General features: G+C 41.5%; 1 protein-coding gene across 2 annotated transcripts; it reads left to right on the top strand.

Moving 5' to 3' along the window:
• The first annotated feature begins 822 nt into the window (after window positions 1-822).
• Window positions 823-26,463, top strand: crebrf (creb3 regulatory factor). 2 transcript variants are annotated; one of them, XM_070843355.1, is made up of 10 exons: window positions 823-930; window positions 9,527-9,767; window positions 10,792-10,917; window positions 13,437-13,612; window positions 16,335-17,503; window positions 17,713-17,910; window positions 18,885-19,074; window positions 19,307-19,380; window positions 19,682-19,801; window positions 20,572-26,463. In XM_070843355.1, the coding sequence occupies exons 2-10, from the start codon at window positions 9,759-9,761 to the stop codon at window positions 20,688-20,690; spliced, it is 2,181 nt and encodes a 726-aa protein (XP_070699456.1). In that variant the 5' UTR covers window positions 823-930; window positions 9,527-9,758; the 3' UTR covers window positions 20,691-26,463. The 2 variants fall into 2 exon arrangements, with proteins under 2 accessions (XP_070699456.1, XP_070699457.1); XM_070843356.1 differs by lacking the exons at window positions 823-930; window positions 9,527-9,767 and having other exon boundaries at window positions 10,865-10,917; window positions 13,442-13,612.

The following is a 26,463-nucleotide window of genomic DNA, read 5'->3' on the forward strand; positions in this document are numbered from 1 at the left end:
TGAAACATTTGCTAAACCCTGCAATGTTCAACCCTGCAATCTGTTACAACCATGCCCTACTTTTATCCAAAGCGACTCACAATAAGAGCATTCAAACATGTGGGTGCAACCCAAGAATACCATAATCATACACCCTCATCAAGTAGGCCACAAGTATAACATTTAGAAACAATAAAATATTGAGAAAGAGTAGCCTTACCTTTGTGGGCCAAGGTGGCATCTAAACAGGTGATTTTTCAGTAAATGTGTAGAGTTTCTGCTGATTGAGCCAGGACAGCAAATAGTTGAGATTTTCTTGGACCAACTTGCAAAAACAAGTAAATAAATGCACAAATAAAAATAAATAAATGCTCCAGAGTGCTTCTAGTGGTCAATAACACTTTAGGGCGCCTTTAAACATTTACAAATGCAATAAAGTTAAGGCAACATATTGTGATTTTGTATTTCCCCACCAGAAGTTGCTTCCTAGCAGGAAAAGGGTTTGGGAACATTATTTATGTCTCCATGCAGGGAAATGAAAGTAACAGAAAACATGACTGAACAGGAAACTCAACAAAATATGAGTCTAAATGTTTTGAGACTTTCTCTTTGGTATTTGGTGTAACTCTTCTGTATCGGATGGACGGTGTTTCCAAGCCCTGATAACATCCATCTCTGTGACAGGACTTCACGGTATCATGACAATAATGAAATGTTGCACTCGTGTTGTCGCCCAGCCTCGAGCTCCGCTTCCATTGGCCCGTCGTAGCACCACGTGGTCGGGCAGTCACGCGCTTTCCAGGAACCCGTCAGGAAGAAGAAAAACAAAACAAACCCGAGAGAGCTGTAACAGCGTGTAGACTCCATTGAAAAGAGGGCCTTATTATCTCCACCAGGAGAGCACACACCAGGTCCGACACGAAGCGAGACGTCTGTGTGGGCGTCCTAAAAGTGAGTAGGAGCGATATTGATCCGTTTTTGGGGAACTTTGCCGGGACGCGGCTCGGTGTTTTCGCCACGGCGGAGGATTAGCTTTGAAGCTAACGGCGGATCGGTTGTTGTTGTGTGTCGGGCTTCAGCTGGGATGAGGAAGGGGGCGGACGGAGGCCATACTGACTGTGAGCTGCGGGTGAGAAGGAAGCAAGACCCTTTAGTTCCGCATTGAAAGAAAAAAGCACAGTTTGGGCTAAGTAACACGGCTATTTTGCACCGAAGCTTGTCGGGCTCTTGCAGGAAGTGTTTAACGCTACGTGCTTTAATGTAGCTTGCAAAGGCTTCATGATAAACTGAGATACATTTCGCTCACTGACAAATGTCACTCACTCGTTAAAACTGTTTAAAATAACGTCCCGCTGATTTTCTTGGTTGTGTCATGGCACGGTTAATTTCCCTGTAAGTAGGGTTAAATGTCTAACTCGGGGTCAGGTTGGTTAAAAATTGCTCTTATGTAACAAGACTGGATTGAACTCCACTTTTAAACTACCCCAAACCATGCAGGACTTCTTATAACACACGTACGGCTATTAAACGTGTGGTTTAAATGTCTGCCAGGGACAAATTTAAAGCGTGTTTGTGGCAGAAAAAGCCTCAGTGTGGCAGTGAAATGCCCAGCACTGACTTTTTGCAGTCAGCCTGAGCTCTCTGTAGGTACACGCCCCCCCAGTACTAAACACATCCACTGCTGCTGGAAAGAAAAGGCTCGACACAGCCAGAAATTTCCACGAGATGTAAGGTAAATAATGCACCCGAATTGGACAAATGTCTCCACCGAGGGGATCTCTTAAGTAATGATATCTTTAGGATGGTAGATTAGTTTGGATTTTACCCAAACAATGTGCTGTGTAGTTTATTCACCCGACTAGTGTAGCTAAGCGTTTGAATTTGTGTTTCCTTTTTGATATAAATGGTAAGAAATGTCACGGGTTGGTGTATAATCATGTGCTGTACTCGGGTTTTGTTTTAGGTGGTAGATTTTACTCGAAATGTCTTTTAAATATAGATATCTAGGCCACGGGCATGTAGGCCTCCAACTTGTTTATCTTCTGCCTCAACCTAGATTGAAACGAGCTGTTTATTATGAAGCAGCTCCTGTGATTGACAGTCGTGGCGGCCATTCAGATACGCTCGGGGGCGGGACGTCATCTCTGCTCGACCAATAGGGAAGAAGGATTACGTGGGTGTTGGCACACGGTGTTAGATTGAGGTTTTGTTTTGCTTTGCTGAGGATCTGTGATGAGTGCAGAGACTGTGGAGATACTGGTGACATTTATTGCTTTAATCGGTGTATGTTATGGGTCATTTGTAATCTATCCCTGCATGTGAGACTGTGATGAAGATGATGATGATGATGATGATGATGATGTTGATGTGTAGACATGCATGCTCTCAGATTGTGCCTCTCCAAAACAGGTGAATCTATCACACAGATGTGCAGGGATGTAGCTTTCAATGTTTTTTAGGAGACTGAGTCTAAATACTTAAATATTTTCAATTTGTACTACTGTTTCATAGTATAGTGTTTGTGTTTTTCTACTCGAAATATGGTTGTTTATATAACAGTTTTGGGAAATTACAAAGCTCATTGTGTTTCCATCAGCAGTTACAGTGTCTGTACCAAAGCTGGTCATCCATTAGTATCGCTAAAGGCTAAAGGAACACATTATCTACCATAAACACATGTGCAGGTACAACAGATATGTCAAGTCATCACGTGTAAAAAAATCTGTAATTATTCTTCAATTTTATCATAATTCATTTGCAGTCGTGTGCTTTTGTGCTTGCGTCAAAGGATCCCGAACCTTTTTCTGTCTTATGGAAACCAAAACAATGTACACTGCTAACAACTTGGGGATAACTAAAGGAGCTGTGCTGAGACTTATTGAAACAACATGAACTGCGTGTAATGTAAGTTGAACCACTCAAACATTTTTACACTCACTGCTCTCCTGCTATAGTGACAGTAAGTGAGATCAGGTTAGCCTTCTTCATACCTTGCCTTTACATGGTTGTTTTGTTTTGTGATTAAGTCTTGCCTACCTGATTCGCTTAATGATTCATATCGATCACCTTTGTTCACAGCAGACATTTTGTCGTAGCACGGAAAGCACAGGTGGAGCTAATAACATTAACAATGGATCAGTTCCAGAACTGCTACAACAACAATGTTATTAGTTATTCCTGTCAATGACAAGTCTCCCTCTGATTACGTGCCATGACCTGAGATTACGGTGGTCACTGCAGTGACTCGATGTCCTCCCCATGGGGGGCTGCCCCCCAGTTTGCGAACCACTGGCTTACAGTAGTCCTCCTATACTACCTACTCCTATACCTCCTAGAACTATACTTCTGAAGTAGGGCTGCAACCAACGATTGTTTTCATAGTCGATTATTTTTTCGAATAGCTGATAAGATGTTTGGTGTATAAAATATCAGAAAATGGTGAGATATGTTGATCAGTGTTTCTCAAAGCCCAAGGCGACGTCTTTATATGTTTTGTTTTGTCCATGGCTCCAAGATATTCAGTTTACTGTCACAGAGGAGTTAAGACACCAGAAAGTATTCACATTTAAGAAGCTGGAATCAGAGAACTTTTACCTGTTTTTTTACAAAAATTACTCCAACTGATTAATTGATTATCAAAATAGTTGGCAATTGATTTAATCGTTAACAACTAATCCATCAATTGATTAATCATTGCAGCTCTAATATGAAGTCAAAAGCTAAAAACAGGGATATTTATTAGTCTGAGCTGTAAAATTCAGGTAATCAGTGAACGAAAACATGCAATAACAGACGCATCAAAAATAGTGTGTATTTTTTAAATGCACACCTGAATGTAAGCCCACTGGCCACATAGCAACATTTATTTTGTTTCTTTAAGAGCTGTTTATAGTTCAGTACTTTGGCACCAGGGCAGCTCAGTGAACTGAAGAAAGAATTTGCATCCGCAATGCATCTTGGTAACTTGGTGTCTCTAACCACGACATCTACCCGTACACCCATTCTGTGATTCTCATGTCTTTAATTAATCTTACCTTATCGAGAAGGGCTGGGTGATGTCACTGAAATCAGTATCGTGATATAAAAACTATTTGTTTGTTTGATGTTGGTATATATTGCCATAGGACACATATGAAATTACTAAATTGACGTTCAGTCAATGGAGGCCTTTTCATCTGTTATGCAAGTAAGGTGAACCTCAAACAACACATTATGTTACTACGATTGTTAATTAAAAAAAATACATATGTAAAATGACAAAAGATGATGCTGTGATCATATATCACAAAACGATTCCACTGAAAGTTGATATATGTTCGATATGGTGTCAATAATATTGAATTTCCAGCACTACTGTCACCATATACAAATACCACTTAATCAAAAGTCAAAAATTGCCACATTAATGAATTATTAAAAGTCACAACCTTTATGCACAATTGGCTGTTTGTGAGCATCCATATTCTGTTTGTCTGTGGCCACACACACACACACACACACACACACACACAACCAGGACTTGTGGATTAATGACTTTCATGATGTTTGCAGAGATTCGCTCACATTAAGTAAACAGGCTGGCTGCTTGTTATCTCTGTAGGATCAGGGACTGACTGGTATCAGTGGGTAACTCGTTCCAAAGGAGACACTGCTGATTGGCCTACTTGGATCACGTCCAATGTTGTGAGTCGGAGAATGTGAGCTGTTTGCATGATAGTGGAGCTATGAGTTAAGTGCAGCACAGTCATAGCTGAATTCTTCGTTTTATTGTGGTCTGAACCAGCAGCGAGGCGAGGGAACATTGTTAGCGGTTAGTTGTTGGAAAGTGTGAATATTTATTGCTATTTTTCCAAGATTGTGTTTTCCAAGTTGAATCTCCAAGATTCAAGGATAATGGTGAGCAGCAGCAGAATGATGCTTCCAAGCATTTATCTACATTAAGCGATGCATTTTTATTGATTGTTTTCTGTGCAAATTTTTGTTAGAGCCCAAAGCAATTTCTTAAAATGGCAAGAAAACAAAAATTCAGATTTACCTTTGTTAGCTGCCACTAGCAAAGACATTTGATTTTGATAAATGACAATCAATTATGAAACTAATGATTATTAAGCTTTCATTCAGTTTCCAGTCTGCCATTTGACTACTTCATTAATCCACTTATATAATCATGGCCAGACACACTTCTATCTATCAGATAATACTATCAACTGATCCTCGTTTCTAATGTTTATAAACAGAGAAGATGGAGCTGTTGTGCGAGTCCATTTTGAGCTCATCGTAGACCAACACAGGAAACCGTACATCTGTAGAGAGAGTGCATTGTGACCCTGCGCGTCAGTGTTAGTTGTCAAGGGATGCTATAAAAAAAAAAAAACACAAGAGCACATTTTGTAAATTGTGTAAGAAGACATTTTATACTTCCAACATTTGAGCTGCAGCAGTCGAGAGTGATGCAGCCACAGTGCATCATAAGAGCATAATCAAAAGTCAATAACATTACTGGAGAGTGAAGGTGGTGTTTCATTACCTGCACTAGTTGGGTGCAAACCAGCCCTCAATTCAGCCCCACCTAAAATAATCTATCCCCTATGCACCTCTGAGACGTAAACATGATGCTGCAGAATTCTGTCCTGTTGAGCAACTTTTGTCTTTATCACTGCCTGACTTTCTTTTGCAAATACTGTGTATAAGATTTTTATGTTTGTCACAGAAAACCTTTAAAGTCTTGAAAAGTTTGCCTGTAGAAAATCTGAAATTTTGAATCCTGTACAAGAACCCCCGACCTAAAGCCACAAGTCAGATTGCTGTGACCCAAAACCAAGTGAAATCCCAAAGTACAAGGGCTAAAAGAAAAAGATCTAATGCTCCATCGCTGATGTCTAACCAAAGCCTGAGAGCGAAATTCAGCTCGAGTCTTTTGAGGCTTGTCAGGCTCTGTCATAAATATCCGGCTCTACATCACAGTCTGTGTCAGCCACTGAGTAGTGGGATGGATTATACTAAATTCTGCTACTGGAAATTACTCGGTGCAGCTTCGCCTGGGTAGGTGGGGAACGCTGTGACTCGTTTTCTGCATGTTTGTAAGATCATTGGCAGTGAGCACAGGGTTTCTGTTTCCCTCTGTGATAGCAGAATCTGGATTTATGTTCTTGTTAGTGTTGTGTTCAGGCCATATGTTTCTTCATTCTGCTTCTGATACAAGTGAAGCCAGATACAGCTGCCCTGGAAGGCAGCACAGGCTAACATATGATAATGATACTGTTTGTATTTGAGAGGCTGAGCTTCAAAATGTACTGTGGGTCATCAAGAGAACATCTGTGTACGTGCATATTTATCTGCATAGACTTGCATTTGCTTTGGTGTTTTTAAAGGTGTTGCTTCTACAGTCGCTGTTGTACTTGTGTCTACTGATGTGTTTTCTGCCACTTCCTGTCTCAATGCAAAGTGTGTATACACGAGCTCGGGTGAGAAGTTCATTTGAGTCAGTCAGCACCCAGTGAGAGGTACTGATGTCGTCAGCCGGCCTGAGAGGAGTGGGATTGGTGTACAATTGTGTGTCAGCTGTTCACTGCAGGGGTCATGTCTCCATGCAGATTCTCATTTATTTGCTATGCAAAAGCAGTGAAGGAACCAAAGATCAGTCCATGTGTTGCGGTCAGTAGGCGGTGCAGGAAAGTGAGAGAACGACAAAAAAAGCATTAGGGGAGGGTGGAGGGGATGATTAAAAATCAAGTTGAGGTTAAGCTAGATGTACCCTTGACTCGGAACAAATCAGACGCGGACTGAGCGAAGGTGGGAAGGCAGTTTTGTTTTTTTTTTCGGAAAAGTCGGTGCTTTCCGACATTTGATGGGGGCAGGGTTTGGAGTGCATCACATATTTCACAGAAGCCTTCTCACGAACACTTCTGGCAGCTACAGGGTAAAGAGAAATCTGCTGTATGCTTTGGGTGCTTTGCTATCGGACTTTCTGGTTTGGCATGGTGTCTGGACAAAGGGACAATGAAGAGCATTGTGCGGGCCATTTAAAGGCAGACAAATATTTACACATTCATTCATTACAAGACACTCCACCTCGGCCAATGCAGCAATAACAGTATTAACAGCTCTCTTACTGTTTTCTTACTACTTATTAGAGTTTAAATGATTAGCTGCTTAATCAATTGAGTTAGACAGAGTAATAATCAACAAAGAACCACCTAACAGTTTCTTTAACAGTTATCAATCCACTGTCTTTCTGTCATCTACACACACGACAGGAGAGGTTTACTTGGATCAAGTGCTTTCACAGTGGCCATGCGGAGACTGTCTGCTGTGGCACAAGGGATTTCTGCAGCCTCTCTTGGTGCTGTGGTTACTATAGTGATTAATTGGCCCATTAACAAGTTAGCTGCCGGAGACTCTTCTACGCTCTATATTTGTCAGAAGTCATCCTTTAAGTGTGAAGACATGGTTGTGAAAAATGCTTCTTCTATCTCTGACTTGATCATCATGGTTGGTAAAGTGATTTCTCTTACAACTTGCCACTTTATTCTAAACTCAGGACTTCTTTTAAGGATAATGGATTTATTTCATAAACTAGATGGTGGATTTTCTTTCACTGGAATGAAAATTGCTAGTGGAACGAATGAGCCAAAATGTTTTCTAGCATCTGGGTTTACTTCTGTGTTGTGTGTGTGAGACGCACATTAGTGTTTCTTCACCTCTCTTAATACGTCCATGGTCGGGACCCTTAAGATCGATGTCTCAGTTTTTTACTGTGACATGATTGATCACTTTTCAGGCTGTTTCTGATCTAATCCTCTAACGTTAGAGTCAGGTTATGCTCAATGATAACTAGTTCATATGGCATTTTCTCTGAGCATGCCGGAAGTCTAAAGTTTTTGTCAATGGTTGCACTTGACTGGATATAATTGGGGGGATAACTGTGCACATTTTCAGGCATGCAATGCATTCATAGTTTTCCACTCAGTTGTTCAAATGAAAAGTGAAAAAAACTATTTGGTCAAAAATGATAAAGTGCATGAGAAAGACCTTCAAACCCTGATTTCTTTTTTCTGCACAGCTAGCCAATCAAATGAGGTGTATGTGAGTGCTAGATTGTTGAATTACAGAAATGGTTTGACACAGCTCCCCCTATTGACGTCCAAAAAGTGTCAGGGGAGGGTGTTTCTGAAGCTATTTGATCATCCGACAAGCAGTCCTGAAGGAGCATACTTCAGCTTCAACCTGCTCTGGTGCAGGTTAGCCGTGCAGCATAATTTACCATGATGATCCACCCTGAGTAAAACGGAGGCAGCTTCGTGATACCCAAAAGCTTTGGTCAAGCCCAAAGATAGCTGGCTAACCCTAATCTTGCTTCATGATTCAGGGCCCAGAGCATCGGAGTGTATTTAGGTCTTAAGTCTGTGAGAGCAGATGTGAACAAGAGGGACAGAGAGGGAAAGATGAGATTGGCCCAGCGCTGTGTTGACTTTTAGGTGCAGCTCCAGAGACGGAGACAGAAGGCCGAGCCTCCCGTTCAGCAGTTATCAGCATCAGAGGGAGGGCCGAGGCAACAGTTCAGCATTTTTAGAAGCACTGGGACAGTGTTTCCCAGGATGTGCTCCTTTTAAGATGCAGAAGCTATTTATGTGACAAAGGCCTGGCTGTTGATTTAGATAGAAGAACTGTAACATGGAGAAAAGGGTGCTTTTTTTTTTAAGAACGTAAAGGGGGATTCCACTTAATTTCAGTTTCATTCATACTGTACTACAACGTAAAGTTGGCCAGTTAGCGTCTGAAGTCCATAAGTCATGATGTCAGTGATGAATGTATTTTTTGACATACTATGGACCTTTTCAGTGTCTGCCACTGCAGTTTATGAGAGGATGGGATATGCCCTTCTTAGAGGACATATTGAGCATTTATACTCTTGTTTATGCAGCTGCATGGTGAGATAATACAAGCAGCAGGGAAGAAGGGATGCTGCATGCAGCTTTATAGCGAGTTTCAACTCATTGTTTAGCTGTCTGGCCCATAACTTTACTGTTTTGGTTCAGTCCCATCCCTCTTAGAGTGCTGTTTTTGGTGGCAGGAGGTACGACCCGCACAGCACCAAACAGCAGACGGACACATTTACCAACTAGCTGGTGAACATAGTTGAGCATTCAGCAGCTTAAGAGCCAGATTCTTTTAAAACCATAAAACACTCAATCGATTATCAAAATTGTTGCTGAATAATTTCCTGTTGATTGACTAATGTATTCAGGTTTAATAGATTTCACGATCCTTAATGTAGTTTTAACTTTTTCATTTACCATTTTCTTATTCCTTTATCACATTAACTATTAAATTACAGTAAAGTTTCTTCTCTTTTTGCTATGTGTGCAAACCTGTTAATATCTATTCTACTAACATTCATCCTCTTCCACTTTGATGTGAGAGAAACAAACGCTCAGCAGCTGTGGTTAAAATGTACCTGCATGTCACTGGTAGGTTGTTTCCTTCGCTTCAGCCACTTGTGATTCTCACTCTTCTGCTCTGTGCTCTCTGTTGTTTTTTTTTACAGAACTGAAGCCTACAAAGAACCACAGCAGACCAGACCAGACCAGGCAAAGCCCAGTCACTGACCCCCTCCCCCTCTTCCCTTCCCCCCTGGCCTCGCAGGCTGCATCCACCAGCACTCTGCGATAGTCTCATTTAGCAGTAATTTACTGTGCAGAGCAGACAACGTCACACCACTGGGACCGGACAGGAGGCCCAGAGGTTCCCCCCGCTGGAGCTCTAAGCTGTGTCTGGCAATGCCTCAGGTAAGAGGGACGATTGAGGGAGGGAGACTGCACCGACACTGGCACACACACACACACAGGTTCCCTCCCACACAGGCCTGGTCAGGTTGGAAAAGCGTGGAACAAATTATCTGATCATTTCCAGAATCAGCCAAAATGTCAGAAACAGGTTCGGTGTGACGTCTGTAGCCGCTGATCCAAACAGCTGCAGGGAGCAGAAGGGCTAAGAGCGAGTTAGTAAAGGGATGTTTGAACTCTGGAGCCCCCTAAAAATATGCATGAAATGACGCAGACTGTTGAGTGAACATAATTTTGGATTCAACAGCTTTTTGTTTTTTTTCTCTATGTGGTGCAGACTATGTGGTGCACAATCAGCCTGAGGATCATGAAGATGATGTCAGTTGTTTATCATATTACCATTAATATTAAATAATACAATGAGATAAAAGACAATTACTCATCAATATGTGGTATCTTAGTACATTTTCAACTGTAAAATCTGTAAAAATTATTTTTAATGAATTAATCTGATACATCGGTGTGAAGATTGTCTGTTTATGTTATGTGTTTGTATTTTAAATGATTGCTATTAACTAATATGTTATTATTAGATATTTTAATCCCACAATTATCGACTCCAGTATCAGCAGAGGAACAATACCAGAAAGAAAGGCCTTAAGGGCGAATCTCTATTTCCTAATTTTCCAAATGTTAGTTGCTCAGTCACTGCTATGTTCTTCTGGGCACTTACATGGTTACTACATCCAAATTCAAACCTTCGCATATTCATGGATGATTGTCAGTGAAGCTTGGAAGCCCCAAAAAATGGTAAAAAATTATAAAAAAATTTATCAGCTGAGCGTGCTCCATGTCACTGTACTGATTTTCACTGCTAATTCTGCAAACGCCAAACTTAGAAAACTGAAACAAAACTCCATATAACTTCCTTAAATCTAGTTTTTGTCAGATTTTGGTTCTGCTGATGATGAAGTCTACCACAGTTTGTTCACTTTTTGTTCACCACGTTTTTTCTGTTGTGCTGCAGCCCAGCGTCAGTGGGATGGAGCCTCCCTTTGGGGACGCCTTTCAGAACTACTCGTTTGCTGACCAGGCCCTGACCAGCACTGAGCTGCTTGCCACCAGCTCTGACCCAGATTTCATGTACGAACTGGTGAGTAGCTGCGCGCGCACACACACACACACACACACAGGCACATAATCAGAGAACACAGATAATTATTTGACCTAATAAAAAAGCATGGGTGTGGTTGATAGATCTTAGTTCAACTTACGCCCTTTCGCCCACACCTGTATGTACTAAGACACATTTACGTACACACACACACACACCAAGGCCCTGCTGCAGACGGGGATCAGACCCCGCTAAACATCCTCTGAGCCTGACTTCTTTTCAGATCAGTCACAGCTGCTCATGCTGTGCTGTCTCTGAACTGCATCTGAATGAAGGATCCAAGTTTAAAGATCACCAGTCAGTTTTCTCAGTTTTTTTTATCCCCTTTATTGTGGTGGAAATGAATAAGCAAGCTCTAATATTGCTTTCAGGGATTTCTCTAATGTGCTTTTGATGTAAAATGTAAAAAATACTTCTCGTGCTTCACTGTAGCTCACATCAAAACACGGATCTAAGCACACCGATGATTGTTATTCCCTTTAGTAGCATCTGTCTATTCTCTGGACTGAGCTTTTGCTGATTTCAAGTCAGCTTTTGTTTTTATTTGAGTGCAGAGCCAAAAAAAATAGAAATATAAGAACAAATCTTGAGTTGTGGTACAAACCAATCCATTCAAAGCAACTTGCTGTGAAAAGACACACCAGCTGTGAAGACGCAGTAAAGTGAGACATATAGGAGAGACTGACAAACACAAGCACATGTACGTAATAGTACTTATGTTACTCCCTTTACTTCTAGTTGTGTGAAGTTACTGGTAATAGTAACTGAACATTTACCACTGCTGCCACTTCACATTACTGGCATTAGTCTTTACTGCCAAACTAGCAACAACCTTTTATCGTGAAGCACCTACAAGAAATGCAGTTAGTATCACAGAGTTAGTGGAGCCTCATTTACATTACAATTCACCACTAAAAACAGCTCTTATACACCACGTTATGGACCTACTCTGAGCTGGACTAATAGTGCGGGCAGCCACAGTGAGATGTTAGAGAAGAGCTGCAGACGGCAGACCCTTAATGTGGTTTTCGAGATTCAACTGAGCTCTAACGCATCATTAAGGTAAACAGCTTTTTTTACCTTGCTATGCTGTGCAGTGGAAAAACACCTCAGTCACCTCAGTTGCTCACAGCTCAGCTCTGCACGAGTATCCCCAAGCAAATCAGAACATATAATATTAGTTTAAATGGTCAGAGAATTGAATAACAGTAAGGGGACAGTGCTAGTTTTTATCTTTGTTTCACTTTTGTATCTTGAATTAATTGAAAAAATAAAAGACTACAAAAGTAGGTAATACAGACAAAAGCTTCACACAAACTTTGCAACATTTAAAATTGAATACAAATAGAAAAGCAGTAAGGTTTAAAACCAAAACAGAAAACCAGAAGACCTTTGGTTTACTGGAACATCTACTGTAAATAAAGTGAAGCCATTATTAATAGTAACACCTCGACTGGGACAGAAACAGGACTTCTTGTCAGCAAACTGCATGTACATTTAGTGTCGAAGAGCAGCATCAAATATTTTTACAGAGGAAAACAATCCACTCATATCAATGTTTCCAATCATTTGTTTGATGAAAACACTCTCAAGCCCTCACCTTTTACAGGGTTATCTCTATGACCAAAACATAGAGATACAGAGTGAGACTTGCATGAATTCCATTGAAAACCTATAAATAAATGTTTGCAGCTCAGCTGCCAGCGTGACATTTAAAACAGAGAGCCACATGCCTAATTGTTTAGCACCCGTTTGACATTTGCCAGGTCTCCAGGCGGGTGATGTGAGGCAGCTTTAAACAGAGAGCTCACCTGGCTGTCACCACGCACACGGTCAGCTGCTGGTGTCCTCCTCAGTTTACTGTCCGCTGTAGACTAAACAGTAGTGATTCACTGCCGCGCTTCCAATTTCTTGCAGCAACACATTACTACAGTAACACATTAACACATTAATAGTAACACATTAATGGGATGATGGACCCTCCAGTTAGTTTTCACTGTGGTCCACAGATGGTAAGTTTCTTGTGCTGTTGCCTTTAGCCGCCACTAGGATTGAATGATATAAATGAAACTCCCCAACAAACTGTATATATGAAGTTCCTTGAAAATCAATTCAGAAACTGAGATTTGGTTAAAAACCAGACAAATTAATATTGTTCTTCATATTGATGCACAAATCATGTAGAAAATCTTCTGTTGTCAGCTGTTGAAAAACTTGTTTTCAGTCCTTTAACTGAATTTTCATTCAGGATATATTGATCTGTCCCTACGCCTAAACAGAACACGATGTCTTTGCGTTATACATTTCTTTGTCGTATACGATAATTTCAGGTAACAGTTATCAGTTTTTTGGTTTATGATCTAAAATGTCTTTGCGGAAGTTAACAAAATCCTCCCAACATAATCAAACTCTAACAACAAAAAGTGAACTATATAGAATTATAATCAGAAATCCTCTAACCTGCTGGACTCACCTCCATGTTTTCCTCCACTCTGCAGGACAGAGACATGACCCACCGACAGAGCCCCTGTGGGGACAGCACGGCGGGGGTCGGGGATGGAGGGAAGGAGGTGGAGGGCTGTGTGGATCAGCTCATGGGTCTGGGGGAGTGTGAGACGGTCTACAGCAGCTCAGCGTTCGAACAGTGGGACTCCTACTGGGAAGACCTCACCAGGTACTGGATTATTTATTTATGTGTGCAGAGGCTCATTTTAGATTGAGTTAAAAACAGCAGCAAGTTAATGAGACATAAAACATATACTGATGAATTTAATTAAACTCAAATGGCGCACTACGGTTCACCTCTCCTCAAAATGAAGCTGAAGGAGGTTTAAATTGCCAAAATATTTGTATAACATTACCTATGAATTGTTGTGCAATAACCAGAAGAGGTTTTATTTATACCAGTATATCTTATTCCTTCGTGTCATTATTGTCCCAAAACTATTTAAGCACATCGGTGAGTCACACTGTTGCACTGGGTGACATGTTCCTTTGTTATGATGATCATTGGTAATGAAGATTATTTTGAGCCAACACCAAATGCGCTGCCAAATATGTGTTAATACACTGATATTATGAATTGCATTATTTTCTCCTGGTCCAGTAACATTTGATTAAAACGTAAAAAAAAAATGTTTTTATGCCCGGGCTTTTAAATTGTCTGTTTTCAACAAGAATCAATCAGCTTTGGGTTGTGAGCCTCATACACGGCAGGAAAGTCAGAAAGTATTGAGGAACGAAATAACACATGGCTGGTTTTGGTCTTTTCATGTGACTTGTTGACAGTATAAAAAAAATATATAGAATAGCAGCAGCGTTCAAATTTAATTCAAGGCAGGTACACTCACTGCGTTTCCTCTGAGTGAACTGGGTTCTCTGCAAACAATTGTGAATAGGGAGTGTTGCTGTCCTAGTTTACAAGGCACTTAAAATCTTTTTTATACCAGAAAAAAGGGCAATATCCAAATCCACAGTCATGCTGCATATTTCTGTGTTTATATACCACCCTCCCCCAACTATATTTATTGTTTATTAATCTGCGATCTGTGAAAATGCCTGTTCAAACTGCTTGTTTTGTACAACGAACAGTGAAAAACTTCTATAACAAGTCATTTCCCCCGTGTGGGATAAATAAAGTCTCTCTCATCTTATCTTAGATTTTGGCGGTCAAAGGTCAACGTTACTGCGACCTCTCAAAACACATGTTTGACCATAATTCAAGAATTCATACACTAATGCCATAAGTGATGAACTAAAGGTGTGACTGTGACCATATTTCACATGTGGTCGCACACTGTATTGGTAAACTGGGACTTGACTGGTTGGCGGAGGGATACAACCGTAATTTGATCATTCTAGTTGCTAGATGAAATGATGAAGCGATTATCAGATTTGTTGCACATAATTGTGTTTGATCAAGCAATCGTCCTCAGGACTAGCTGAATTGAGAAGGTTCTGGCACAGAGGAGGTTGCACTTCATGATTTCCTGCATCGTGGGGGCTCAGGATATCTGATTTTACTGTATCAAAGCAAGCAAGCAGATGAGATGTCAGCCTGTGAAAATTATGAGATAGGACAAGTGCCAAAAGGGTTTTTATAGCAGTAGAGCTTACTGTCACTGACAGGTAATTGTCAAGGCAGGTCATCTTGGTCTGACACCGGCAGGATGTGAAGCAGGTAATGGTTTTGCTTGAAGGCAGGGAGTGGTTTAAGAGGATGGTAAACAACAAAGCAGCTGGCTGCTGCAGTCTCCTGAGATCGCAGGTGATGCTCCGCCTGTCCTGCAGCTATCCTGATGCCCTGCTGCCAAAATAGTTTGTGTTCCATCCCCTCTGATGTGGAGTGTCAGCTGACGGCAGACAACCGTTTGTGAAGTCTAAAGGCTATTAAAACTGAGGTGGGATAGTGCTGGCTGTTGCAGGTTTGGGGGAATCTGCTGCTAACAGGGTTGATTGAGGTCATGTTTATGTGGAACAGAGCAAAGTGCTGTTCTTCCAGCTAATGAATGAATCATTCTTTTACAACCACGACCATCCAGATTGGTCCCATGCTGCTCTTTGGTAGCTCTGTTGTATTAACGAACCGTATGTCTGGGTCAGTATAAGTCAAACTCTATTTCTGTGTACTAAGGCACCGTTACTCCCTACTGTAATTTTTACCAAGCAGTAGTTTTCTTCTTCTGGCAAGCTTCCCACCATAAAAAGATTAAAAGGGTGTATGTGTGGGTGTCAGAACTGTTACTACCAGATATAGTGCTACGACAATCTCGTCTGCTTCTGGGATCTATTTGTATGTTGTCATATGAAGAAGTTTGACTGCCGTCACATTTCCGTAACTTTTTACAAAAGTTAAAAAACACAGACGTGACACAAAGCAAAGATTACAAACGAAAAACAAATGTGAAATGGTGCAAATTAGCTCTCTGAGGTATGAATTGAGGCACAAATGCATCTTTTAGACTTGAAATGTTTCAACTTCCAAAACAAATGGTGACAAACAAATGGCTGGAAAGACGTAACGTTAAGTCTTTGTCACTGCAGAAGGGCTGCAGCAAACAATTACTTCAATTAATCGTTCCAATACTTTGTCCATTTATTGATTATTTATTTACTTTAATGGGGCGCTCTCTTCTTGTTTTGTTACAGATAACATTACTGTCTGTTGACTAATTGTTTAACGCAGATAGCTCTATGTATATGTAAAGCACACACAAAAGATATAAAAGAAGGAGTGCACTGCGAGTGCTCTGCAGATATTCTGAAGAAGATTGTGTATCAAAGAGAATTGGTCACATTTATTTCCATCAGCAAAAACAGGAAATGGTATTATTTTATAGGTTATGTACGTAGACAAAACAGCTTTTGGTGTTGACAGAAGTGCATGTGCTTGGCAGATACACACGGCTGGCCAGCTGTGACATCTGGGGCACCAAAGAGGTGGATTTCCTCGGATTGGATGACTTCTCCAGTCCCTACCAGGACGAGGAAGTGATTGGTCGAACCCCGACACTGGCTCAGCTCAACAGCGAGGACTCGCAGCCTGTGTGTGAGGCGCTCTACCCCCCTGCTGACCTGACCCTTCCTGCCCCACAGCCTCAGGCTCAGCCGTCCCAGCTTCCCTGTCACAGTAAGAGACCCCTGGTCCCTGGCCAAGGATTGGGCCATGGCTCTGCACGGCCCTCCCCAAGCTCCACATCCTCATCCCGTCCTTCCCGCAGCCTTCTCCCAGACTTTCCTGAGGGCTCCCAAAAAGCCACCAGACCTGTCCCCTCCAGCACTGAGACTATGGCCAAGACCCAGACCCTCCTCAGTCTCACCCAGGACCACGGCCAAGCTCAAACCAAGCTCCAGGGGCGAGGAGCCAAGATGGCAGCCCCAACTTCTCATTGCTCCGACTTTGTGCGGAAGGCTAAAGTCCGTGTGAGTGCTGTGCCCAAAACTCAGCCCGACAGGCCCTCCCCAACGGATTTTGAGAGGTCAGATCCCCCTCTTCCCCTCACTCTGCCCCAAGATGAGAAGGCCTCCACATCTGCGAGCGCCACCTTGGTGGGACTTCCTGTTACTGCAGCCAGCGGCTCTGCCAGTCTAATGAGCTTCGAGAAGAGGGCAGAAGGCACAGGGAGGAGAGAGATCCCTATAGGCTGGTCTGCCACCCTGCCTCAGCTGGTTGAGGCGAGCCAGGCCCTGGAGGGCAGCACCTCTGGGCTGGCCTGCAGCGGCGATAGTGTAGCGGGGGCAAGCGGCGGTGGCGGCGTTCTGGTTGTCGAGGGCAAGGAGAAGAGCAAGGAGGAGGAACACAACTACTCTCTGTTCCTGACGCGTAGCAAACTGGCCGGCAGAGCCCACTCCCAGCTGGAGGAGGATGAGGAGGAGGACGAGGAGGACGAGGAAGAGGCAGAGGAGGAGGAAGGCGATGGGCTGGAGCTAGATGATGAAGACCACGACGAGGGTTTCGGCAGCGAGCACGAGCTGTCTGAGAATGATGAGGAAGAGGATGAGGAGGAGGATGAAGACTACGAAGCAGACAAGGACGATGACATGAGTGACGCCTTCTCTGAGCCAGGTAGCAACCCGTCACCTTCCTGCTTCTGGTTAACATGTGTAACCAATCACTGCGATTTCTTACTTATTTATCACTTAAATTATTACCTGTTACTTTCTGTCTCTACTCCATCTTAATTTGCCTTTTCTGTCTGTCTGTCTGTCGCTCTGAATTTCTCCCTCTCTCCTGTCTCATTCTCCTGTCCTGCTTTCTTGTCCCACCTCCACAAGGCTGCGATGTGGAGCTGATGGAGGACATTAAAGGCCTGACAGCAGGAGTCTCCAGCCGGAAGAGAGGCAAGCGCCGCTACTTCTGGGAATACAGCGAGCAGCTCACCCCCTCCAAACAGGAACGAATGCTTAAGCCGTCTGAGTGGGACAGACACACGCTGCCTAGCAACCTGTACCAGAAGAATGGGCCTCTCCATGGTATACACACATTAACACACGTACATATATAAACGTAAAATACAGGCTGACTTTGTAGGATATGCCTTGCTAATGATATTTATTTAAAGGCTTCATGAGAATCTTTAAAGGAAAGACTTTATTTAATATAAAATGAAAGGATCTTTTGGATTATTGCATTTCTGACCTTCAGTTTCACTACCTTGATTATTAGACATCATATCTTTTAGTGGAGACTGAGGTGCACATATTGTTTGACGGCTTGGATTTTCCACAACAGCAGCTGTGCACAGCATGTTGCAGTGATACTACAGTTTAAGTGATCACATTGGAAGTATTGAATAAATAAAAGCGTCTCATTTCTCTTATAAAAGGCCTTTAAAAAAAAAAAAACTATGAAAGTGAAAAGCACAGGCAGCAAAGCATTTCCATATTTATTTAATTCTTTTCTTTGAAAATGAATTTTGCTTGAGCGTGTAGAGGATGAGTCATATTACATTTTGGTCATTTTGTAAGTTTTTACAAAAAGTAGAAGCTCTTTAAGCTTGAGGCATTTGAAAACACACTCCTAGCTAAGGGGTTGGGGTGCAACATTGATTATTTTCTTGAACACAGATTTGTTATAGATCCTCCTCAGATGTCACCAACTGTGACTGAATGAAAAATGACATTTTAAAATCTGTTTGCGGCTGAAGGCAAAGAGAAAATGTCACTGAAACAGTGAAAGAGAAGAATTAACATTATGTGGAAAAACTAAAATTGATTCTCCCACTCTTTGGAATGGGGTGCTTAAAAATGAAGAGGAAAGTTTTGCTGGATAGAGGTGGAGGTGGTTTGCAGTTCTAGTGTGAAGAATGAGTGCATGCATTCTTATACTGATGGAGAATCATAGGCTGCTTATAACAAGTACTACTTTTGGCAGTGACAGTGCCCCCATTTCATATATACGTATGTGCTTTATATCTAATCACTTCTTTTCATTGTTTGTCCTGAAGGAAAATATATGCTGAAGAAGTCCCGCCGCACCGACGTGGAAGACCTGACTCCTAATCCGCGCAAGCTGCTGCAGATTGGCACCGAGCTACGCAAACTGAACAAGGTGATCAGCGACTTGACCCCCGTCAGCGAGCTGCCACTGACAGCACGACCACGATCCCGCAAGGAGAAGAACAAGCTAGCGTCCAGGTAAAATACACACACATACACAGTGTGTACACACCTGAGTGGCAATATCCAATCACACTGAACAGTGTGAATTTAAAAAAGTTTAATTCTTTAGCACATAGTGTAGTTTACACTAATGCTGTAGTCAAGATGCTGATTTTGGAGCAGCTTGTCATTTTCCCAGTGCCTACTGTTTGATGAAAACAGGTTCTCTTTCCTGTAGTAAACTCCTCTCATCTGCTGTGTCTTGTAGAGCCTGTCGTTTAAAAAAGAAGGCCCAGTATGAAGCAAACAAGGTGAAGCTCTGGGGACTCAGCACAGAGTACGGTACGTTGCTTACGACACCTAATTCGTTACACCAAGTTCACCCGTCTCTGCATCTATTTTCTTCGTACCTTGTTAGAAGTCCTCTTTCAGACAAATTACTGTTTTCAAGCTTTGTCACATTTAAACCCTCAGATTGTTAAAAAAGCACTATATAAGGGCCATCACCAACAAATGCCACATGTTTTGTTTTGGTCTTACCTTACTTCTCTCACCTGAATATGAATGCATTTTGAATCAATATTTTGTTTTCACGCTTCTGCTCAATGCTTGTTTGCGCGCTCTACCGCATATCTTCCCATAGATCGGCTGCTGTTTGTGATCAACGCCATCAAGGAGGAGATCGTGGCCCGAGTGGAGGACTCTTCTCCTCGTCCGACCAACATGACTGACACTCTGGAGCACCTCATCCAGGAGACGCTTGGTGAGAATCATTTACAGCTATATCGTAATTGATGGGGCCTCGTGACTCTTTTGACTCTAACCAGTATCTGTGTGAAATTGGAAGTTTAATGGCTCTTTATTTGAAGATTTTAAAGATTAAGGAACAAATAATACAGGATATTCATATCTTTATGGAAGCAAATAGGGACTCAGTAGCCCGTTTTTTTGACTGTTTAAGCAACGTTAAAACGTCTTAGTGGAGAGTTAATTACAGCATAAAAAAAAATTCATACAAGAAATGTAATCAGTACAAAATTCCCTGTCAAATACGTTTGATAATGAAATACGGGTTAAATAATGAAACAAAGACTTAAATATGATCATGTTATTCAAAGTAAGCTCGAAACAGGTGTATAAAGGTGTAAAAAAACTGTTGTAGTATTATTAAGACGTCAAATCACTGAAGTACCATCGACCCAGAGGAGATAAACTCTTCCTTTAGATCATATTATGAACACTTATGTAAATCAATAATACAGAGGAAATTATTGACTATTTTCAAGGATATCAATGTACCTTGTTTATCTGAAAAATAAATAATCTGGTGAAAATTATATTGATAAAAGTATAGGACAGTTTATTTGAAGCTCAGTCTGAACAGGCAGGTTAACGACAATAAGCTATTGTAAATAAAAAAAAGGTCTCATATATTTGTTTCAGACAGGAAAGAAAGCTAAATGGTGTTTTTTTGATTTTTTTTTTTATGTCCATCCTTTCCGCATGTGTCTTTGTGTGTCTCTGTGTGTGCAGTGGCATCACCTGTTGCTGGGGAGACTTCGGACTTCGTCAACAAGATCTTGGAGAACACAGGACGCGGCGATCCCACCGGCGGACTGGTCGGCCTGCGAGTCCCCACCTCCAAAATCTAGACAACCTGTGGTCCACTGAGAGGAGTGGACTAAATATTACCACCGTGCTGTCCCATTGTAACTATGCTCCCCTCTGCATGCCCCTCCAACCCAGAGTACATACACATTGTTAGTCACACAAACACACATACCACTCCCTGTGTGTATGTATGTGTGCTTGTTTTAGCCATGCACCTGTATGGCATACACCCTAGCTTTCTGTCTCTGCATACTGTGCGCAGAGTCAGCGTGTCACTGTCTCCCAACCCATTGTGAACGTCTGTTGGGAAAAGCACCTCTTAAAGCAAGGGATGGTTAGGTGTACAGCTAATAGCACGTTCTAAATCCACTGGTGATTATTAGATGTGTTTAACATAGCGTTGTGTAGGGTCGGTTCTGTTGAAGGTCTGCTTCCAGGGCTGAGTACGAAGAGACAGTCACACGAGTGCAACCACTGGAAAACTTTCACACAATTAGTTTGAGGCTGTAATGACAGAGGAAGAATCGTTACACATCAGACACCATCGAAGATTGAAAAAGTTCCAGTTATCATTTCCTCATGAGGTTCACCTCACATGGCAACAAAAATTAACTCCAGGATGTTGAATTGACCCACTCAGTAAAGTACTTCTATAAAAACAGCTTTGGTTGCCAAGCTGGCTGGAGAAAAACGCAGCGTGCTCCGAGGAGCTACGGGGTGGCAGGAAATATTTTGTATTGAAGGCCTAAATATGTTCATGCCATCCCCTGTTTGCAGATCAGGTCTGCTGATGTTAAAATGTTGGAGTTAACTTTTAGCAAATTAAAGCTCAAAACAAAAGAGTAGCAGAAGCCGAACGTGAAAAATAGACTTTTAACGATTAAGCGTCAGACATCCTGCTGGGTTGACGTTTTTCGGCAGGCAGGAGGAAGCTTAATTTCTAATTTTGACGACGTTAACTTAAACAACAGAATGCATTTGACCACATGGAGAGGAAGTGCATGTAGTTTGGTGCTTTTTGGCCTTGTGCTGGTTATAACTGGACTGGGTGAAGTGGGCATTTTGCCAGTATGGGAGCAGACTGTGAGGAAGATGATGATGATGATGATGATGATGGTGGTGATAAAGATAACATAAATAATGATCCATCTCCTCTAGGAAACTGTACATAGAAGCGTCTCCCAGTGAAAAACGGCACCGGCTCCTCTTTTTGTACAGTAGAGATGACCAGGCTAACAGTTTGGTGTGTTCATACTAGTGTTTGATCAGAGTTCTATTCATTGTGCCTTGTGTATGTATGTGTGTGTTTCTGTAGGTCAGTGAGTGTGAGTGTGAGTGTGAGTGTGAGTGTGTGTGTGTGTGTGTGTGTGTGTGCGTGTGTGTGTGTGTGTGTGTGCGCGTGTGTGTGTGTGCGCGTGTGTGTGTGTGTGTGTGTGTGTGTGTGTGTGTGTGTGTGTGAGAGGGACTGAATGAGAGGAGGTGATTGGTCAGAACTCCCCGGAGTCCAGCCAAGGAGAGGACTATTTTACACTGAGGGAGATAGTTACTGAATGTGAGGTGGGGGACACCTGTGGGGTTTGTTGTGTATTTCAGTTGTCTAAAGATATTCTGAATGTACATAAAAGAAATGGAAGCTCTCGTTGCGTGATGCCACAGAGTCTGTGTATATAGGAGGGCTCTGCAATAGATTACTTTTGGTTTTTGGTACTCTGTCTTTAGGGATCAGGGGAGGGTTAACAGATATTTTTGTTTAGAGTTACAAAAAAATATTTGCACACTATATTTTGATTGTTTTTTGTACCAAAGACACATGCAACGAAATGGCGACCAGCCAGTTTAAGTAAGGTTTTGCACAGCTTACCTGACGCCGTATTGAATGTAAGAAATGTGGGAGGGTCAGGGAACTTCATTGAACTGTGAAATTAGCTTGGGTCCAATTCTGTACAGAAAAGGAACATTCATTCATTTTTGTTAAATCTAAAAATTAACCCCATCTACGGGCTTCTCCAGTGGATTTGTTGCTTAGCAAGCACTTCATTCCTGAACTGATTCCTCCCTCCATGTGCTAATTTTGTTAATGGCGCTGTCTAGGGCAAAAACCTTGAGCGCTAGTAGATAAGCTATGTTACATTTTTGCTTGTTTGTCAAAATGTCACCAACAATAACCAAAATGTTTTGTTCCTGTGTCACTTGTATGATTTCTGTATGTAGACGAGGTCTAGTACATCAACAAAATATTAACAGAATTGTGTTTTAAAGTACTGTATATAGAAACATTAACGATATATCTATCAATGGTAAAATGCCACTTTTCATGACAATTGATTCATTTTTAAGCATGACACATTTCTAAAGCCTATCCTTGCATCAAGAAAGTTAGAGGAAAAAACACAAAAATCAAAAAAAAAAAAAAAAGGTTCTTGTTATATTTTTGTACTTAAGCCGCCTGCTAGCTTTCCTGTTGGTTTGAAAGTGTTAATTGATCAGATTCTCCAAGCGGAGGGAAGGAAATGTGGATCGAAAGGGGAGAAAGGTCTTTTAGAGCAACCAGTCGATCTGTTTGATATACAAACTGACACTTGACCCCTCCGGTCTCGTTTGAGTGATATTCAGAGAATCAGGACTGGATTTATTTAAAACACAATGCAGCGAAGCCATGTTGTAGTTCGAATGGTCTATAAAGAGAATGAGGACACGCTGTCTTTAGCGAGGACAGCGACGTGGAGATGTGAGGGCAGATGAGGAACCAGCTGCAGTGTTGTCAGAAAGCCAAAGCCATCATATTTTTGTCCCAGATTGATGTGGATTCAGCACTGTGCATTGTCATTTAGATTTTTTTCACACATGTTCCCTCGCTAACAGTGAAGAATGTTGAATTTTGCGCTTCCTGGGATTGACATTGATGCCTTTGAGGTTGCATTGCTGATTTTTTTTTTTTTCTCCTCTTCCTGGCCTTGACTTCGGTCCTCAGCTTACATCCTTCCTGACCGGTCACAGCCGCAAAGAATAACTTTGTTACCAAAACACTCAGAGTAACATTGTCCAGGCCACAAATTGGCAACGTGTCCAACCTTAAAAAAAAAACGCATGATGCCTGTATGCTTTCCTCCCTGCTGCCTCCACAGAGGAAACGCTGCCTTTCCCAGGGATTTGAAAAATTCAATCAGAATTCACTTGGTTAGCAGGAAAATTCAAACAAAAAGCAAGCGTCTGATGAGGCAACAATTCAGGTTAGTTTGAAGTGAGTATCTGAAGATGGCGATGTAGAGCTGTGGTCTTTCCGTACCGTGTGATTGAATAACAGCTAGTGCTACATATATATATTTTTACTGTTTTCGGTTCCGTCTAAAAAGGGAGAAATGGTGCTTTTTCTGAAACTAGAATGACGAGTATCCATGATTCTTATTTGACTTCTTAGTCTAGTTGTAGCCTAATGACTTGCTCTCCCCTACCGTCCATAGCTATTTTCTTAGTAGTGATTCATTTTTGTAAATAAGTTAAATTGTATCTTCTAAATGTTAGATATATGTATAGAATACTCTATCTTGTATGTTTGAAAACGAAAGCACTTTGTCCAAAAAAGGAAAAAAAACAAAACAAAAAGAAAAGCATTTTTTTCTTCCATTTGCTGCTAAAAGGCCTGGTGTGAATGCTGCAAGTGTACTTGACGACTACTTGCGTGGATAGGTCTATTACCTGACTTGGCTAGGTTTATAAACTAGCATGGAGTTGGTGTACGGCCTGACGAAGGTTAGATCTACATGTTTCTGGAGCCATGTAATGATATGAGGTGTTGTTTGAGTGTGTATCATTGCTTGGCTTTGGGAAGCCCAGTGTCTTGACAGGATAGGTCTATTTCCTGGTCAGGGGATAGTGTGTTTGTGGTCTTAAAAAAAAAGAGGGTTTTGATTCCAGGGCCCCTACTTTGATCCTGATGCTGACCCCCTTGGCGTCATGATTCATTTGCCTTCAGTAGAGGTTTCCTATGGAAAAACTGATTCTGCTTTGGCTTCCTCTTCAGGGTGATGTACAGTGTAGACACATTTCTCCAGAGAGCTATATTGTTATCATTTGTAAACTGATTTCTACTTGTGACTTAATGAGGAGAGGTTTAGCCTGGGGCGGCCAGGAAGAGCCCGTTTGAAAGATGTTGTTCCGGGCCGCCTTGGGGGAAGTTACTATATCACTGTACTGTATGGCAAGCCAATTACAAATGGAGACTCAATCCGGACACTTATTGCCTTCTTAAACTTCTCACTTACACACAAACAAAAATAAAAACACGGTAGACATGTCAGTTGCCAAGGGGTGTGCCTGAGGTTTATGACACTGTTCTGCCAACATATGGTCAACAACAACAGTAACAACAACAACAACAACAACAATAACAACAACAACAAAACCATTCAGCCTGATTGGCTCAAAACAACCTTGACTGAAGTAGCAGACGTGGTGAAATGTTACTGAGAAATGGCTTCAAAAATTTGTGTCAGTTGTACTTTTGAAGCATTTTTTCAGCTGTAATTTTGCCCAGGTCTGGTAGGGGGTCAACAGTGGTTAAAGGGCCGCTGGTTGACGGACAGTAGACCAGCTCAGCGATGCGGCTGACAAGAGAAGCGTGTGTGTTTTATTCACGATCACGAGGCTGGTTCAAGTCAGAGTCCTCACAGGTTTTTACATTTAACATGATAGGCGCAAGCTGTGCAACTTTACATTCAAACCAGGAGACTCTGTGGCATTTTAACAGTCAAGGAGTGAGTGAAAATCAACGCCAGTAAAACTATTCCTTTTTTCTTTTTATTTCTGATGATAAAAATCATAAATCCTATACAGTCAACTATTAAGCTAATAGAGTGTGTAACTTTGTGCTACTCTTGTCCAATAAAAGCTAAGTGGATCCATAAAGCTCTTCTTCAGCAAATCAGGGTAATAACGTTCTTCTATCTGACATATGTGATGACATATAAAATCAAAAGAAAATATATTTATGTTTTCCAATTATTGTCGCCATTCTTTACTCTGTACAAAATATTTTGTGTGTGCGTGTGTGTGTGTGTGTGTGTGTTATGAATTATCAATGTCAATCAATATAGTGCAATGCTCGCTACACAAACTGAAAAAAAGGCCAACAGACAACAGACTCTTAACAAGAATTCACAAAGTTTCTTCGCTTTCTCTAAATCGGTATTCAAACATACACAACCTACATTTTCCTCTCACGAAAGGATATGACTCGGATTTCCTGCCGTGATCCAGCTGGGGTTTGTCACATGGTGCTGATTACTTGTCATTATCCCAGAAATAACCCAAGAATCCAAATTTCAAATGGCATCTGTATTCAGATCCTTTTATAAGTAACGCTGTTCATGTGATTGTTGTTCTCGACAACTGTCATCAGACCAGACTTCCCCTTGGATGTTTTTCATTGATTCAATCTGTTGGACCAATCAGAGGAAGATTCACACTGATTGTTGCACTAAACAACAACAGAATGGTGAATTTTGCATTATTGACCTTTATGATCATTATTGTTCAACATACTATTATTTCTATTGTAAAAGTCAGACTCCTGGATTTGATACCACTTCCAAACGTTGTAGAGGATTTTTATTTCATTTGAGAGATAAAAAGTAATTTCCAAGAAGTTTCCTTGAAAGAACTTTGCATTGTAGTAATGGGAAAAATAGGGACAGTGTTTAATTAACACACTTCTGAGCTAAGCAGGTCAGCTGAACATGCCAAAAATATAAAATTTGTCTACAGCCAAACATATAACTCATACATGTGTAGAGAATACAGTTTTCAATAATTAAT

This window comes from Pempheris klunzingeri, chromosome 14 (assembly GCF_042242105.1).
Source record: "Pempheris klunzingeri isolate RE-2024b chromosome 14, fPemKlu1.hap1, whole genome shotgun sequence".
Classification (NCBI taxonomy): Eukaryota; Metazoa; Chordata; class Actinopteri; order Acropomatiformes; family Pempheridae; genus Pempheris; species Pempheris klunzingeri.